This window comes from Syngnathus acus, chromosome 8 (assembly GCF_901709675.1).
Source record: "Syngnathus acus chromosome 8, fSynAcu1.2, whole genome shotgun sequence".
Taxonomy (NCBI): domain Eukaryota; kingdom Metazoa; phylum Chordata; class Actinopteri; order Syngnathiformes; family Syngnathidae; genus Syngnathus; species Syngnathus acus.
Genome location: NC_051093.1, coordinates 9186053 through 9200600, shown reverse-complemented (window position 1 = coordinate 9200600; position 14548 = coordinate 9186053). Strand labels below are relative to the sequence as shown.

The window sequence follows — 14548 nt, the reverse complement described above, 5'->3', positions numbered from 1 at the left end:
TTAAGTTTGAAGATTTAAACATTTATGACTTATTTACAGCCCCTCAGGACAGGTGGGGGCGCTACAGCAACCGAACAGCGGTTTTGAATCCCACGAAGAAGAGTGGAGCCGCTTTCTTTGGTTGCGCAAGTCAAGACTGCACTCTCTATTCAAGCTCGCGCAGTCAGGCACAAGATCGAAATGGCGGCGCCAGCGGAGAGGATGGAGGTACAAATTTACGAACTAATATTTTCAACTTCTCGTTTTCGATGTAATTCTACAATCGCAGCCTGCTGTTGGTATCGGCAGACTAACCGATTTACGGACGTTTTGATCTTTTTCAAATACGCATCAATTGATTCGTCCATTTTAACTGAGCTACCTAAACCTTAATAACTTGATCTGTTTGTGGTTACTACGTCTAAATGGAAACATGTTGTCGTTCAAATTTGAAGCTCCACGTCCATCTTGAAAAACCGCTGTTGCCTTAGGTTTTTTTCAATTGTCTAAAAGACCGCGTGGGAACCAACATGTTAGCTTCCTAGCTAGTTAGCCATCAGCCACGGATGCTGATTCATTCTCTTATTGGGTGCGCTACGATTTAACGTTATCGTTTTTCAAGCTTGGAAAATGGCGTTGTTTTCATTTGGTGGTACCCCGGGCACCGTTGTATGGATTTGCCGCCTTTTCCACCCTGGTCCACTCACGAACGGCTAATGAGTAGCGCACTCACTAGGTAACTAGGTATGTCGAAGCCGTCCAGCAAGTTGTCAAAGATGTGTGTGCATTTTGTATAATGTAGACCGAACAATGACATCTGTTATTGTCAATTGCCGAAAGCGTGACTTTTTAAGTCATTCGTTTTGAGAACATTCCATTGAGTGCCTGCATGAACAAGGCCAAGATCACATCGCAGTACTTCAACCATGTGCTCGCATCCTTTGTGCAGCGAGGGAAGCTGTACATTGTATGAATGGAGAAGATGTATTTGTAGTACATTGGAATGTCATTTTTTCTTATCTGCTTTGAATGAAGAGAATCTTTTATCATTTTAAATCATATGAATAGTTAAAAGTTCAAAATCTGCATACCTGCTGAGATTATAAATGCATTTTGTGTTTGCAGCAGTTTGAACGCAAGTTAATATTAAAACCAGCAAGTAACCACTCAGACAACAGGTGGCTGGCTATCTTATAAATAAACAAAGAGGATAATGATCCATATATGCTCCGGAGAATTTCAACAACTGTGATGGGTTAATTTTAGTTCAAGCACATTCAAACGCACAAATGTATGGCAATGCCTACTCCAAGTACTCAACGCATTTTCTAGAATCGTACCCTAAAAGATTTTTTTTCCCACTCCGGATGAAGGAGCTAACATTGATTTTAGTAGTTTATGCTGAAGTTAATCTGAATTGTAATTGTGTCTTTTTGTTGAGGTTTCTCAGGGGGATAACATGATAAAGCCTGCAGCTGAAGATATGACGTCAAAGGATTATTACTTCGACTCGTATGCTCACTTTGGCATCCATGAGGTAATTTTGACTGTTTATTTTTCTTAGGAGCACAGTTCTTTTTGTCACAAGATTTTGATCCTAGCATTTGTTGGCATATGTTGTAGGAGATGCTTAAGGATGAGGTGCGGACTCTGACCTACCGCAACTCCATGTTCCACAACAAGCATCTCTTTAAGGACAAAGTGGTGCTGGATGTAGGTAGTGGAACGGGCATCCTCTGCATGTTTGCTGCCAAGGCTGGGGCCAAGAAAGTTATTGGGGTAAGTTTGTCTTTGTACACCCAATAAAGTGTTTGCTTGCCTTTTAGGCTGATGATTCTGAATCGGGGGGGATCTCTAAACGAATATTAAAGTAGTTGTCGGGTAATTTGATCATCAATTACTTGTGGCGCTAATCGTACTCCAGCAAATTGAGAATTTTGAAATAACATATTGCCCTTGTATATTTTTTTTTATAGATCGAGTGCAGCAGTATCTCAGATTATGCTGTGAAAATAGTGAAGGCCAACAAGATGGATGATGGTGAGTAAACTAATAAGTGGGGAGATGCTACAATTGCTATATGGAGGAAAGGGAACTCAATGTGTTTTCAAGGATTCAACAAAAGTCTTTTTTTTTTCTTTTTTTTTTTCCCCCCCGTCTCCAGTGGTAACGATTATCAAAGGGAAGGTGGAAGAGGTGGATCTGCCCGTGGATGGAGTGGATATCATCATATCTGAGTGGATGGGCTATTGCCTTTTCTACGAATCCATGCTCAATACAGTCATCTATGCTCGGGACAAATGGCTGGTATGTGTGAACTAGATTTGAACTTTCAAGTCCAGCATTCATGCAGTTGTTTTCTGACCCCCCACAATCTCTTGTGTCCTAACAGAAGCAAGATGGACTCATTTTCCCAGACAGGGCAACTCTTTTCGTGACCGCCATTGAAGACAGGCAGTACAAGGACTACAAAATTCACTGTGGGTCATTATTTGTGATGACGAGTCATTGTTTAAAAAAACGATAAAAAACTGATCTCCACGTGTGTATTTCAGGGTGGGAGAACGTATATGGATTTGATATGTCGTGCATCAAGGAGGTGGCGATTAAAGAACCCCTTGTTGACGTAGTGGACCCGAAGCAGCTGGTCAGCAGCGCCTGCCTCATCAAGGTGGGTGACTGAGCGAGAAGTATTTTGCGTGCATCTTTTGGCTTATTGACTGGTTTTGGTGCAGGAGGTGGACATCTACACGGTGAAGGCGGACGACTTGACCTTCACCTCGCCGTTCTGTCTGCAAGTAAAGAGGAACGACTACATCCACGCACTTGTAACCTACTTCAACATCGAGTTCACCCGCTGTCACAAGAGGACCGGCTTTTCCACCAGTCAGTCTGCTTCCCCGGCTTATTGCAACAGCGTCGTACAAAATATTGCAGGGGATACGAACTTGTGGCTACCGCGCCGTTGAACCTCGGCTTGAAGTGCCACTTTGATTCAACTTGGTTTGTCCCCCTGCAGGCCCAGAGTCCCCCTACACCCACTGGAAGCAAACTGTCTTCTACCTGGACGATTACCTGACTGTCAAGATTGGAGAAGAGATCAATGGCACTATCAGCATGAAGCCAAACGTCAAAAACAACGTGAGCTTTTTTTTTTTTGGCAATGATGTTTTAACAAGTCCTTTGTACTGATACTTAATGTGTTTTGTCTGCAGAGAGACCTGGACTTCACTGTAGATCTGGCCTTCAAGGGCCAGCTGTGTGAAGTGTTAAAGACATCAGAGTACAGGATGCGCTAGGGGCCTCTTATCCCCCCCCCCCCCCCCCCCCCATTCCCCCGTATAGTGTGTCTTTAGAGGCTGACCGGGTTCAAATGCTCCCCCAGCAGCAACATTTTAATGAATTTTTTTTTTTTTTGGTGTAATATTCTTCTTTAAATATTTGCTATATTTAAATGTTTTTCCACGTTTCAGGGGGAGTGAGTTGGCAGTGCGCCTCATCGTGCAGTAGTTTAAATGTTTTGTGCCCATCTTCTTGGGTGTCCCTTCTCATTCTTTGCACATGCAAGGCCCCAAAACACATCCTCCCTTGATAGAACTTGGACAATTCATTGGGCCACTGGTTAACTTGTTTCTTTGGACTGTGTTGAAGCTGAAAATATGCAAGTTGTTGTTTCCCCCCCCCCCCCCCCCCCCCCCCCCCTCTCACCGACGCTCTTTCAAAAGCTGCGGTTTCTCTAAAACCCCGGCAGAAGACTCTGACTAATACAGTATTAAGATTTAAAATTGAAACCACAAGCTAACGCCACAAGCTCCATTTTTAGGAGGGTGTTCTTCCGGACAACCCCACGCTTGAGATTTAAGTGTCAAAAACTCGGTCCTGTTATGATGACACTTGGTTACGTGAACGAGCATCCATCCTGTTTGCGATGTATTGTGTCCGTCATGCCAGCTTGTCCCCCTTGTGTTTTCTTTTAGCAGGTCAAACTGAATTTCGGGAAATGAAACGTCACCTTCCAAAGTCAAACTTTTTAGTGTTTTCATGATGCAAGTGTTCATAATTGCTGGGCCTGAAAGAAGAAAAGAGACTGCTTGGTTCCAGCTCGTTGCACAGCTCCATAAGGTGTCTTCTTGGAGCCCCTGTGTTCAAGTATGCCTTCATCTTTTGTCTGAGGCAATTTGAGTCTGTCTAAATCGAAGTCATTGTGTCAGCATGTGACAGACGTGACTCACCACACTGACTTTATTTTGATTTTTCGGGGATATTTTGTCCGCTATTTTTTTTTATATATATATAGTGAAACTAAAACTGTAAATTAAACTTTTTTGCATCAGCTTCATTCTTTTCGTTTTTGTTATTGTCCAGGTAGTAATTGTACAAAAAGTAGATTTATGATTGCAAGTAAAGGTTTGAGGACAATGTGAAATTGCCAATTGTTTGATTTTATTTTTGTTTGCGTTGTCCAATATTGTCATCCTACTAAAATAATATAAATATATATTTTACAGAAACCGTGAAAAATTCAACAGAGGTCTCAATGTATATATAAATATATACGGCAAAGGAACTTTTTCAGCAATTCAAACAAATCTGAAGGGAGTGACAGTGTAGAGTCCACAAGCTATCAAATAAAAAAGCAATAAATGCAACGAATTGTTTATAGTGGCCCCATCCGAAGTGGTGTGTGTTTATATCGACACATGCAAGGAGCAAAGGGCAGGGTACAACCTAAAAAAAAAAAGTTTGCATTCACTTTCAAGCCTACGGACAGTTTTAAAACTTCACTTAAACATGTATGTTTTTGGGTTGTGAGAGGAATTGTGCAAACTGAGAAATTGTGGGGTAGATGTATTAGCCACTCATCCACTATGCAAAGTGTGTGTGTGTGAGAGAGAGAGAGAGGAGTGTATTAAGTTGCACAGGTATGACACCACAGTCGGGGCGAGGCTTCAAGATTCCCGAATAGTCTGCCGTAGACCGTGACACAGAGGCAAAACGCAGGATGAAGAAGACTGACAAGGTGGACGAAGGCAGCGGTGGGGGACAGGCTGAAGTTAAGAAAGAGAAAGTTCAGGTATGTCACCTGACCACCTCGAGCAATTATGTCGAAACGCTGAGTCGCTCATTGCTTGAAAGCAAACAACTAAATGCAAAGACAAGTTGTATAAATATTCCTTGACTGTAACCGCTTTCAAAATACAGGATTAGACGTGTTATTCCGGTAATCAGGTAAAATGTTAGAACATTCAGCTTACAATGTTATTTTTCCATAAAATATGTAGAATTATTTACATTTATTACTTTTTAATTACCAAACTAATCCTGCTAAAAATAAAAATCCACATTTGTGTGTAGCCACATGTACTTGACCTTCAGCCTTGGGTAGGTGGAGGATTGTTTTCACTATTATTTTTGCATTTGCAGTTTTGAAAGGAGCACAAGACATTCACAAAAGATTCACAATACTGTATACATTTTAAATGATCTTTTTTTTCTTTTCAAATAGTTTATTTTATTTATACAAATATAATGTATGACTGGATATTTGAGAAGTGTTATTACGTATGTGTTTTTTTCTCAATTCACTTCCTCATCGAAAAAACATGCTTTGAATGCGATCATTTGCAATATATTAGCAATAGAAAAAGGGTATGAAAATGAATCAAATTTCTTCCCCCATGCATTTTTTTTGTCAATCATAATATGTAGCAATATTTCAAGTGAATGTTTGATTTATTTTGGAGCATAGTACAGGATGACATTTATTTTCCACAAATGTAAATGTGATGTAAAATTCCAGTTTTATAGGGGGAAAAAAAGAAATAAAAACAGTTTGGAAAAGCAAAAGGAGTGTAACAAAAGTGGGCAGGCAAACAGGTCAAACCAGTCCTTATTCATTGAGAGTCCCATTGACTTACTTCTGCCTCACAACTTTATGAAGCACGCTTGCAGGCATTATGTTGGAAGGCCTTGCTTGCACTCATGCCTCAGCTTGCATGACATTAAATGTTCTTCCTGTTTGTCCTCACTTACCCTGTCTTCTTTTTAACAGCTGCTAACTTTTCTTTTTTGCCTGTTGCTTTGTGCTCGCTCCTTACTTAATCCATTGTGTGCGTGTTTGGAGTAAAACCAAAAAAATACCTCAGATAAAGTCACAGTGAAATGTTTCATTAAAAAACATCACTAAAGCTTACTACTCACAAAAACTCATAATTGTGAGAAAATACAATATTGCAAAACAACATTAAAAAATAGATGATTAAAAACGAGTTTATTTCAACTAATTCAAAACGATACAGACCAGCCAAAGTCTTACAATGTTTCTACTTTTAAATGTATCTGGAACAAGATTGTGAATTTGTTTCACTGCTGATTTATTTTGATCAAGATCATTCTTCTGCTCAGAGTTGGATCCCCAAGCTCATCAAGAAGCGAGTGTGCACCACCTATGTAGAAGATGAACTCAGGTAAACAGGGACGGACGGACGGACGGGGCTACTTAAGGACAATTTAGAGTCTTTTGATCTAAATTGCATATTTTGTGTGCCAGTGATGGAGTATTATGTCAGTGCGGTCACGTGCGGAACGTGCATAATATCTTGGACGCGAGGGACTCCGGCGGGGAGCCGACTGCCACCCAATGGAATAGCGCACAGCACACCACAGAGTGTACCACCGATGCCTTTGGAGAGTTGGAGTTTGCCGGCGCTGGACGAAGACACAGCTATGTGAGTGGCGTTGCTCGACACATACACACACATGCCGTCCCTGATGAAAGTTGATGGTTCTATCTTCAACCCTGGTGACCATGTGGAAGGGTCCTTGAACCCTAAATTGCTCCCTGTAGCGTGGAAAAAGCCTCCCACTACTGTACAATCGCAATTTTGGTTGTATGGCAGGTGTACAATGACAATAAAGGCATTCTTCTTCTATTCACCGTTGCTATCGTCACTTGTCACTCTGGTGTGAGTCACAATATAAAGGGCGTGATCGCAGTTCCCGGACCATCTTAGGGTGTTGTATTTTAAATTGCAATTGTGACAGACAAACAGCCACACCGTTTTTTACGCCTACGGAGCAATTTTAGCACCCAAGAGAAAAAGTAGCCGACCATGCATTAGTCCTGACCGTTGTTGTTGATGTCTTTGTTTTTTTTTCTTCTAGTTTCTGCGGCTGTCGTGCGACACACAACCTCAGCTCATCTACACTCTAATGACGACATACTGGGCTTTGCCCTCACCCAACTTGGTGGTGTCGGTGGTGGGGGGCGAAGGCTGTGAGAATATTAAAACTTGGGTGAGAGAGGTCCTGAGAAATGGTTTGGTTCGGGCTGCGCAGAGCACAGGTAAGAAGCCCAGCTTACCTTTTTAGCATTGATATGATGGCACTCCACCGCAAACAATGGCAGAATTTAGCTGGCAAATTAGGATGGGGAAACTCAATGCGGTGGCAGTTTTTATGTAAATTTGTTCAATTTTGCCATCTCAATTTGTAAAATCCTGAGCTCACTCACATTTTTACAACAATAATAATAATAATACATATTAAAGTACTGTTAAAGATTCTGTGGCACCTCACCAAGCCATTGGATTATTTATTTTTTCCAAGGATGAAAACAACATTCAAACCGCAAAACACAAAACCATGCTTTTTTTAAGCAGGTAAGGCAGGGTATAAAACTCTAGGTGTGTTGTTAACACAGGCAAAGCTGGTTGAGGTAATGAAGTGGCCGTGGCTGGCAGGTAAAACAAGGCGGAGGCAAGTAAATACAAAGGGTGTGGTCATGTTTTGGAAAGAATGTTTATGTGCAAAGACATGTATCATTTTTACAATTTGACAATAATGAGAAATATTTGTGGAAAACTTGAAATATTTTTTAAAAAAATAAATAAAAAGAAAAGCTATATTCATTCTTGTCTGATTACACATCAGTCGGTTTTTTTTTTTTTGTCCGTTTGTCTTTTCACAAGTGTCCGTTACAAGCTACTCATCGACCAATAGAAATGCACTTTAACGGCATATTTGACTTTCATTTATGCTTTAAAATCTTTAAATGAGAAATTTCCCTATGTTACCCAGGGGCCTGGATCTTAACAGAGGGTCTCCGGGAAGGCGTAGCCCGCTGCGTGGGCGAGGCCGTCAGGGATCACGACGCTGCAGCTCCAGCTCACTCGAAAAAGAAAGTAATAGCTGTGGGACTCGCACCCTGGGGCATCGTACACAACAGGCAGCAGCTTGTGAAGCCAGAGGTACGTACGTCTTAAGCCTTGTGCATAAACATGCACTTGTTCTATCTTGCAGGCACTCTGAGGTCACTTTTCATTTCCTTGGCATTGTCATGAGAATGCATCATTTTTGAAAAAAAGAACAAAATGGGCTTTTCTCATGTAACTGGATGTGCATCAAGTGTTGACGCATTGATTCATCAAATACTCTTGTTTATTTGAAGGGAAGCTTTCCTGCCCGCTACTATGTCCAGAACACCTCGCGTGACAGCTGCTGCCTGGATAACAACTGTCAGGCTTTCCTATTGGTGGATGATGGGAGCACTGGCAGAAGAGGAGGAGAGACAGTCTTCCGGGCCAATCTGGAAGACTATATATCACATCAACGCACTGGCATTTGGGGTCAGACGCTCATTTCAATTATACTGATTTGATTTCATAGAACCGATTCCAACTTCGATGCCAAGACAAATACAGGATATTATTAAATATTATTCATTGGGAAATGTAAAATGAAAGAATTAACACATTTTTATATTAAATATTATCCATTGAGAAATGTAAAATTAAAGAATGAACAAACAAATTTGATTAAATATGATTCATTGGGAAATGTACAATTAAAGAATAAAAAACATATTTTATTAAATATGATTCATTGGGAAATGTCAAATGAAAGAGTTAACAAACAAATATTTGTATTAAATATTATTCATTGGGAAATGTCAAAGTAAAGAATTAACCAACAAATCTTTTTTCCTGCTTTAACTTGTGTCTCAACAGGTAGTGGCAGTATTGAAATCCCAGTGCTGTGTATGCTAATCTCCGGGGATGCTCACATGCTTGAGGTGCAAACACGAGGCTCACGTACGCACACAAATATATTTGTGTTTCTGCAAAACATTTATTTTGTGTATCTGTTCTGTGCACAGAGAGTAGAGTCATCTCTGAGGAGATCAACGCCTTGGCTGATTCTTGCTGGAACTGGTCCTGCTGCAGACTTTATCAGCGAACTTCTATTGTGTCCCGACTGCTCTTCCATCAGCCAAACTGCCCCATCAACAATGGCTGAGATTGCCGAGTATCTAGCAGACATCCGTAACCTGGTTTCCGACAAGATCAGGAGGTACTTCCAAGGAGAACATGACTTGGAAAAACTGGTGGACAGTGTGAGTTAAACTGCATTTATACTAACTGCGAATGCTATGATGTTCTTCATTACTATTCATTCTTTTTTGATTCCAGGCTCTGAGTATTTATCACAACAAAGAGCTCCTCACTGTTTTCCATGGGGAGCAAGACGGACTTTATGATTTTGACACTGTCCTCCTCAAAGCCCTTGTTCGAGGTACGTATATGGATTCACTGAAGCCAAAAATGTTGTTTCGGGATATTATATTGTTTATTATTGTTATTTTATGGGTAAACAATTGGTAAAAGTGACTATTATTCCAATTATGCAAGATGCATCCCATCACCAGCTGTCAAGTGTGTGAAATTGGTGTGTATATCTTTTTTGTGTCAAGCTAGTAAACGTCTGTCCAGTGATGCCAGTGAGTACACTCAAGAGCTGAAACTGGCCGTGGCCTGGAACAGAGTGGACATTGCCAAAGCGGAACTTTTCACCGGAAACATTCAATGGACGGTCAGAGTCAATCTATCTTCTCAAACTTGATGTTGAACATCTTATTGTTGTAATCCCAAAGTGATTGCTTTTTTCAGTACGAGGATCTGGACGACTCCATGACAGATGCTTTGATCAATGACAAGCCTCAGTTTGTGCGCCTCTTCTGCGAGAACGGTCTGAACATCCTGGACTACCTGACCTACGAGCGCTTAGAGAGCTTGTATCGCTCGTTCTCCGACACCACTGTGGTCTACACTCTGCTCCAAGGACATCTGAATGACCGTCTCAGCCTGTCTGGCTCTCATGCCAGTCTGAAGGGAGCCAAAATGGGTCACCTAAACAGCACGCAGAGTGTCATGCCAGGACCTGCTTCAGCACAACAACTTAGCCTGTTTGAGGTGAACACATTATTTCCTGTGAGATTTTTGTTAACCACTTTGTAAGTCACCATCGTGTTTTTATTGTTGATGCAGGTATCACGTGTGTTGTGGGACTTGCTGGGAGATGTGTGTCAGCCTTTCTACTACGGACCCCTGGGTTTGGACCCCAAATTCGGCATACGAAATGCCCTCAGAGTCTGTAATCAACACTCCTCTCCATTTAAAATGTTATTCATAAAGGCGCTCAATTTTGGCCAATCGATAAAATCGCCATACAAACAGCAAAAATCTTGGTTCTTTTTTTTATTCAGCATGTCATCAAGTTGTTGCAGGGGAAATGTGCGTACCGGGACCAACGCTGCCAGTCTCCGTGGGCAGCGCTCTTCATTTGGGCTATTCTTCAAAACCGCACTGAGATGGCTATTTACTTCTGGGAGATGGTGAGGCTCGTAAAGAATAAATAGATGCAAGTAAACGTTGTGCATGATCATCAATATCGTCAACTTTTATTGTGTCAATATTTTAAAATAATAATTGCAAATAATTTGCATCTATAAAGTAGGTGTCAGGTGATTTTATTATTATTTTTTTTCATGTTTTATTGACTTACCATGATCTGTGTTCCTGGTCAGGCGGGGGAGTCGGTACTGAGTGCGCTAGGTGGCTGTAAGCTGCTGAGAGAAATTCGCAAGCTTGAAAGTGAGACTGAGTGCAAGATGGCCATGAGAGAACTGGCGCAGAAGTTTGAGGATCTTGCGCACGGTAATTCACATTAGCACATGATGACAATTTTATTCTGACCAATGTTGAGTAACCATGACAACCGGATGGAGGGAGGACATCTCAAACAGTAACTCTTTGTCAGACATTATTATATTTGATATATATTTGACTTTTTTTTCCCAGATGTGTTTGGAGAGTGTTACCAGAGCAGTGAGAGGCGCTCATTCAAACTCCTGATAAGAAAGTCTCCAGTGTGGCTTGATGCTACATGTCTGCAAATGGCCACTGCGGCGGATGCTCGCCAGTTCTTCAGCCATGATGGAGTTCAGGTGGATTCTTAAATTTTCACAAGTTTACTTTTTCGAACTAAACTGAGGACAGCCTGTTTTTTTTGTTTTTTTAGGCCCAAGTTACCGTTTGGAATAACAAATGCGATTAGTGTATCCTAAGTGTGTTTGCTCTCGGCTGTAGGCACTCCTCTCCCAGATCTGGTGGGGCAACATGGACAGAAGTACCAAGGTCTGGAAGTTGATCATATGCTTCTTTGTGCCCCCCTTCATCTACACAGACTTAATCCGCTTCAGGTCGGCGTTGCACTATGAGCAGCAGTCTCAAAACGCTTTGTGAGGGAGATTTTAACGTGGTGTATTTTTTACAGGAAGGATCAGGAAACGGTTATTCCTTTGGACGCCGACCACTTACAGACTGACAACCCAGGCAGAAATAATACCAGGGTCCTCTCCCTGGAAGACATCATACTCAAGTAAATACAGTAAAATGATTGCGTAACAATGATGTTTGAACGACTGTTTTCCAAATTGTCGCTTCTTTTTGTACATTTCGTAGTGATGGTGACGCTGAGGAACTCAGGGTTCTCAAAGAAGATCTGAAAGGTGGCTTTTGATCACATTGTTTGATTGATTTGGCAAATATCACTCCACTAGTAGTTGCGCAATACATAATACAGTGGCCACAATTTTTGGGGGGGTTTTGTTAGTGTGAAGATTATTGCATACAGGTGACAATCCTGAGCCAAGATGTTTGTTCACTCCCTTCTCGATGTCTTCCACTGCTGTAAAAAAAAAAAAAAAAAATCTTTATTGATTGACTGTAGCCACAGGAGTAGCTTCACTCCCATTGACGGATATATACGTCAAAGATCCATTTTAACTGGGCTGGCAGTGAATGGGTTAATGAATGAATCCTCAAGTATGTGTCAGCCTCCAAACCACTGTAACAGGCATCCAACTGGTATTTATCCGAGTCTTCCCGCTTTTCGTTTCAGCCACTGAACCAAGCAACACGAAAAGACCATTCTTAGTGTCACGGTGGAGACAGTTTTGGTTTGCTCCTGTCACCTCCTTCCTGGGCAACGTGCTGATGTACTTCGTGTTCCTCTTATTGTTTGCTTACGTCCTATTGGTGGATTTCAAGCCCCCATCTCAAGGCATCCCATCCAAACTGGAATTTCTGCTTTACTTTTGGGTTTTTACTTTAGTATGTGAAGAGATTCGACAGGTCAGTGATTCAGAGACATATTTGACCACTCGCATGTATTGCACCGGTCATCATTTCAAAAGCAGCTAAATCTCATTTGAAGGCTTATTTCAGATAAACATGACTAATTCTCAAAATAAAGTTCCAATTGTCAACCTCTTTGCTTGACAGGGTTTCTTCATGCCCACCAACTTTATGCTCCAGAGGATGAGGAGTTACATGGAGGATATTTGGAATAAGTGTGATCTCGCAGGCATCGTTATCTTCATTATTGCTCTGTGCTGCAGGTGATGAAGATGTTTTGCTTTACCTTTGCTATTTACATCCTTGTGTCAAAACTCTTAAGCAAAATGTGAACAAGACAGAGGGACTTGTGGTTGACTTCCCTGTTTTTTGTTTTTTTAAATCTTCCAGAATGTTTACATGGTCATTTGAGTTTGGTCGAACTCTGATGGCCATGGATTATATTGTCTTCACACTCCGCCTGATCCATATATTTGCTGCCCACAAACAGCTTGGTCCCAAGATTATCATTGTTGGCAAAATGGTAACACATGACAAATACATACAGTAACAAAATCTCAAAAGGATTGATCATGTTTAATAAATCAATTTCTTGCTTTCCTCAGATGAAAGACATTTTCTTCTTCCTCTTTTTCCTGGCTGTGTGGGTCATGGCCTATGGAGTGGCCAACCAGGCACTTCTCTACTCGTACGATCCCCGACCAGAGTGGATATTTCGCCGTGTTTTTTACAAACCTTACCTGCACATTTATGGACTACTTCCTATGGAAGAAGTGGATTGTGAGTGACTTAACTATCTAGAATAGGATTAAAAATGTATCAAATTGTCTTTATTCAGGACAAATGCTCACATCATACTTTGTCTATTTTTCATGCAGCTGAACTATTTCAACAACCCAACTGTACCAACAACAGGACACTAATTCAAGCAGGAGCGGAGCCATGCATGAACACATACGCCAACTGGCTGGTTATACTTCTCCAGACTGTCTATCTGCTGGTGACCAACATCCTCTTGATTAATCTCCTCATTGCCATTTTCAGGTACACTCAGAATGATTCATTTTGAATGCATCGGTAAAAAGAAGACTAATGAATGTGTTTACTCCAAAGTAAACGGCATTGTGTGATCAATTTGCTTTTCTTTCCCCCCCCCCCCCCTCACAGTTACACTTTTAACCTAGTTCAGGAGCGCAGTGATATCTACTGGAAATTTCAGCGTTACAGCCTAATTGTGGAGTACCACGCCAGGCCATGCCTGGCCCCGCCGTTTATCATCATTTCACATCTGAATGTTTTCATCAAGCGATACATCCGCCGCATACCCTCAGAAAAGAAAAAACACTTTGGTGAGAACAGCACCAAACACACTGATTACATTTTCAGAAAAAAATAACCTCACCCCCAAATTTTACCGTATTGTCTAAAACATATGACATTATATCAGCTTTGACGCTGGAAGACGTAAAGTCCAGCCGACTTAGTATGTGGGAGGCCATCCAGAAAGAAGACCTCCTCTCTCTTCAGAATAAACAACAAAGAGAGAGTGACACAGAGCGGCTTAAACGTACATCTGATAAGTAAGTACTTCCATTAAAAGTGTGTGTGTGTGCACGTATATGTGTGTATGTGCATTCATGTGTCTGTGTGCGTAGGGTGGACAGTGTGCTGAAGCACACGGCAGAGAACCGTGACACCAATCGCCGTTTGCAGCTCCTGGAGACAGAGGTTAGCAATACATCAATGACGTTACAAACAGGGGTGCTCCAAGGCATGTCAAATTCAAATGATTCATTCAAATCTTTCTTTCTTAGATGGAGTTCTGCTGCAACGCCCTCACCTGGATGATGGACGCAATGTCTCAGAATGATCTCACCCCAACCAACCGGACACTTCCACTCCTACGAGGTAATGAGTTATCTTGGTAGAGTCACTTTCTTTTGCAATATCATCATTGTGGAGATTTCGATTGCTGATCAGGCGTTGCATCTTTTTTTTTCTCCAACTGTTGTAGATCTGCCGCCAAGCTGAAGCGCCGCAAAATACACACATGAACACACAATTGGTAGAGTGGAAAACAAAACCCCTATCCC

At 41.5% G+C, this 14548-nt stretch overlaps 2 protein-coding genes across 3 annotated transcripts in view; both read left to right on the top strand.

Annotated features, from left to right (window-relative positions):
- The first annotated feature begins 78 nt into the window (after positions 1-78).
- On the top strand, positions 79-4405 carry prmt1 (protein arginine methyltransferase 1). 2 transcript variants are annotated; one of them, XM_037256033.1, is made up of 10 exons: positions 79-207; positions 1430-1516; positions 1603-1758; positions 1956-2019; positions 2144-2286; positions 2372-2459; positions 2535-2650; positions 2715-2865; positions 2999-3120; positions 3195-4405. In XM_037256033.1, the coding sequence occupies exons 1-10, from the start codon at positions 181-183 to the stop codon at positions 3276-3278; spliced, it is 1038 nt and encodes a 345-aa protein (XP_037111928.1). In that variant the 5' UTR covers positions 79-180; the 3' UTR covers positions 3279-4405. The 2 variants fall into 2 exon arrangements, with proteins under 2 accessions (XP_037111928.1, XP_037111926.1); XM_037256031.1 differs by having other exon boundaries at positions 84-207; positions 1421-1516.
- Positions 4406-4902: 497 nt separating this feature from the next.
- trpm4a (transient receptor potential cation channel, subfamily M, member 4a) overlaps positions 4903-14548 on the top strand; it is a 10236-nt gene continuing 590 nt past the window's right edge. Inside the window, exons 1-28 of the mRNA XM_037255820.1 lie at positions 4903-5053; positions 6385-6446; positions 6530-6707; positions 7144-7324; positions 8059-8228; positions 8429-8606; positions 8988-9052; positions 9137-9373; positions 9450-9552; positions 9731-9849; positions 9927-10229; positions 10305-10406; positions 10523-10651; positions 10844-10973; positions 11118-11263; positions 11406-11518; positions 11593-11697; positions 11781-11827; positions 12220-12452; positions 12603-12718; positions 12846-12978; positions 13061-13235; positions 13334-13499; positions 13623-13804; positions 13903-14035; positions 14111-14183; positions 14270-14363; positions 14470-14548. The exon at positions 14470-14548 is cut by the window's right edge and continues 590 nt beyond it. Of these exons, the coding sequence (XP_037111715.1) occupies positions 4982-5053; positions 6385-6446; positions 6530-6707; positions 7144-7324; positions 8059-8228; positions 8429-8606; positions 8988-9052; positions 9137-9373; positions 9450-9552; positions 9731-9849; positions 9927-10229; positions 10305-10406; positions 10523-10651; positions 10844-10973; positions 11118-11263; positions 11406-11518; positions 11593-11697; positions 11781-11827; positions 12220-12452; positions 12603-12718; positions 12846-12978; positions 13061-13235; positions 13334-13499; positions 13623-13804; positions 13903-14035; positions 14111-14183; positions 14270-14363; positions 14470-14486 (3762 nt within the window). The 5' untranslated portion in view covers positions 4903-4981 and the 3' untranslated portion in view covers positions 14487-14548. The remainder of the gene's footprint in view (positions 5054-6384; positions 6447-6529; positions 6708-7143; positions 7325-8058; positions 8229-8428; positions 8607-8987; positions 9053-9136; positions 9374-9449; positions 9553-9730; positions 9850-9926; positions 10230-10304; positions 10407-10522; positions 10652-10843; positions 10974-11117; positions 11264-11405; positions 11519-11592; positions 11698-11780; positions 11828-12219; positions 12453-12602; positions 12719-12845; positions 12979-13060; positions 13236-13333; positions 13500-13622; positions 13805-13902; positions 14036-14110; positions 14184-14269; positions 14364-14469) is intronic.

Excerpts from the sequence above, each read along its gene's own strand:
- prmt1 (XM_037256031.1), top strand. The coding sequence starts at position 181 with ATGGCGGCGCCAGCGGAGAGGATGGAG. Across the intron at positions 2,020-2,143 it reads GGCCAACAAGATGGATGATG|TGGTAACGATTATCAAAGGG; the intron begins GTGAGTAAACTA and ends CCCCGTCTCCAG. Across the intron at positions 3,121-3,194 it reads AGCCAAACGTCAAAAACAAC|AGAGACCTGGACTTCACTGT; the intron begins GTGAGCTTTTTT and ends TTTTGTCTGCAG.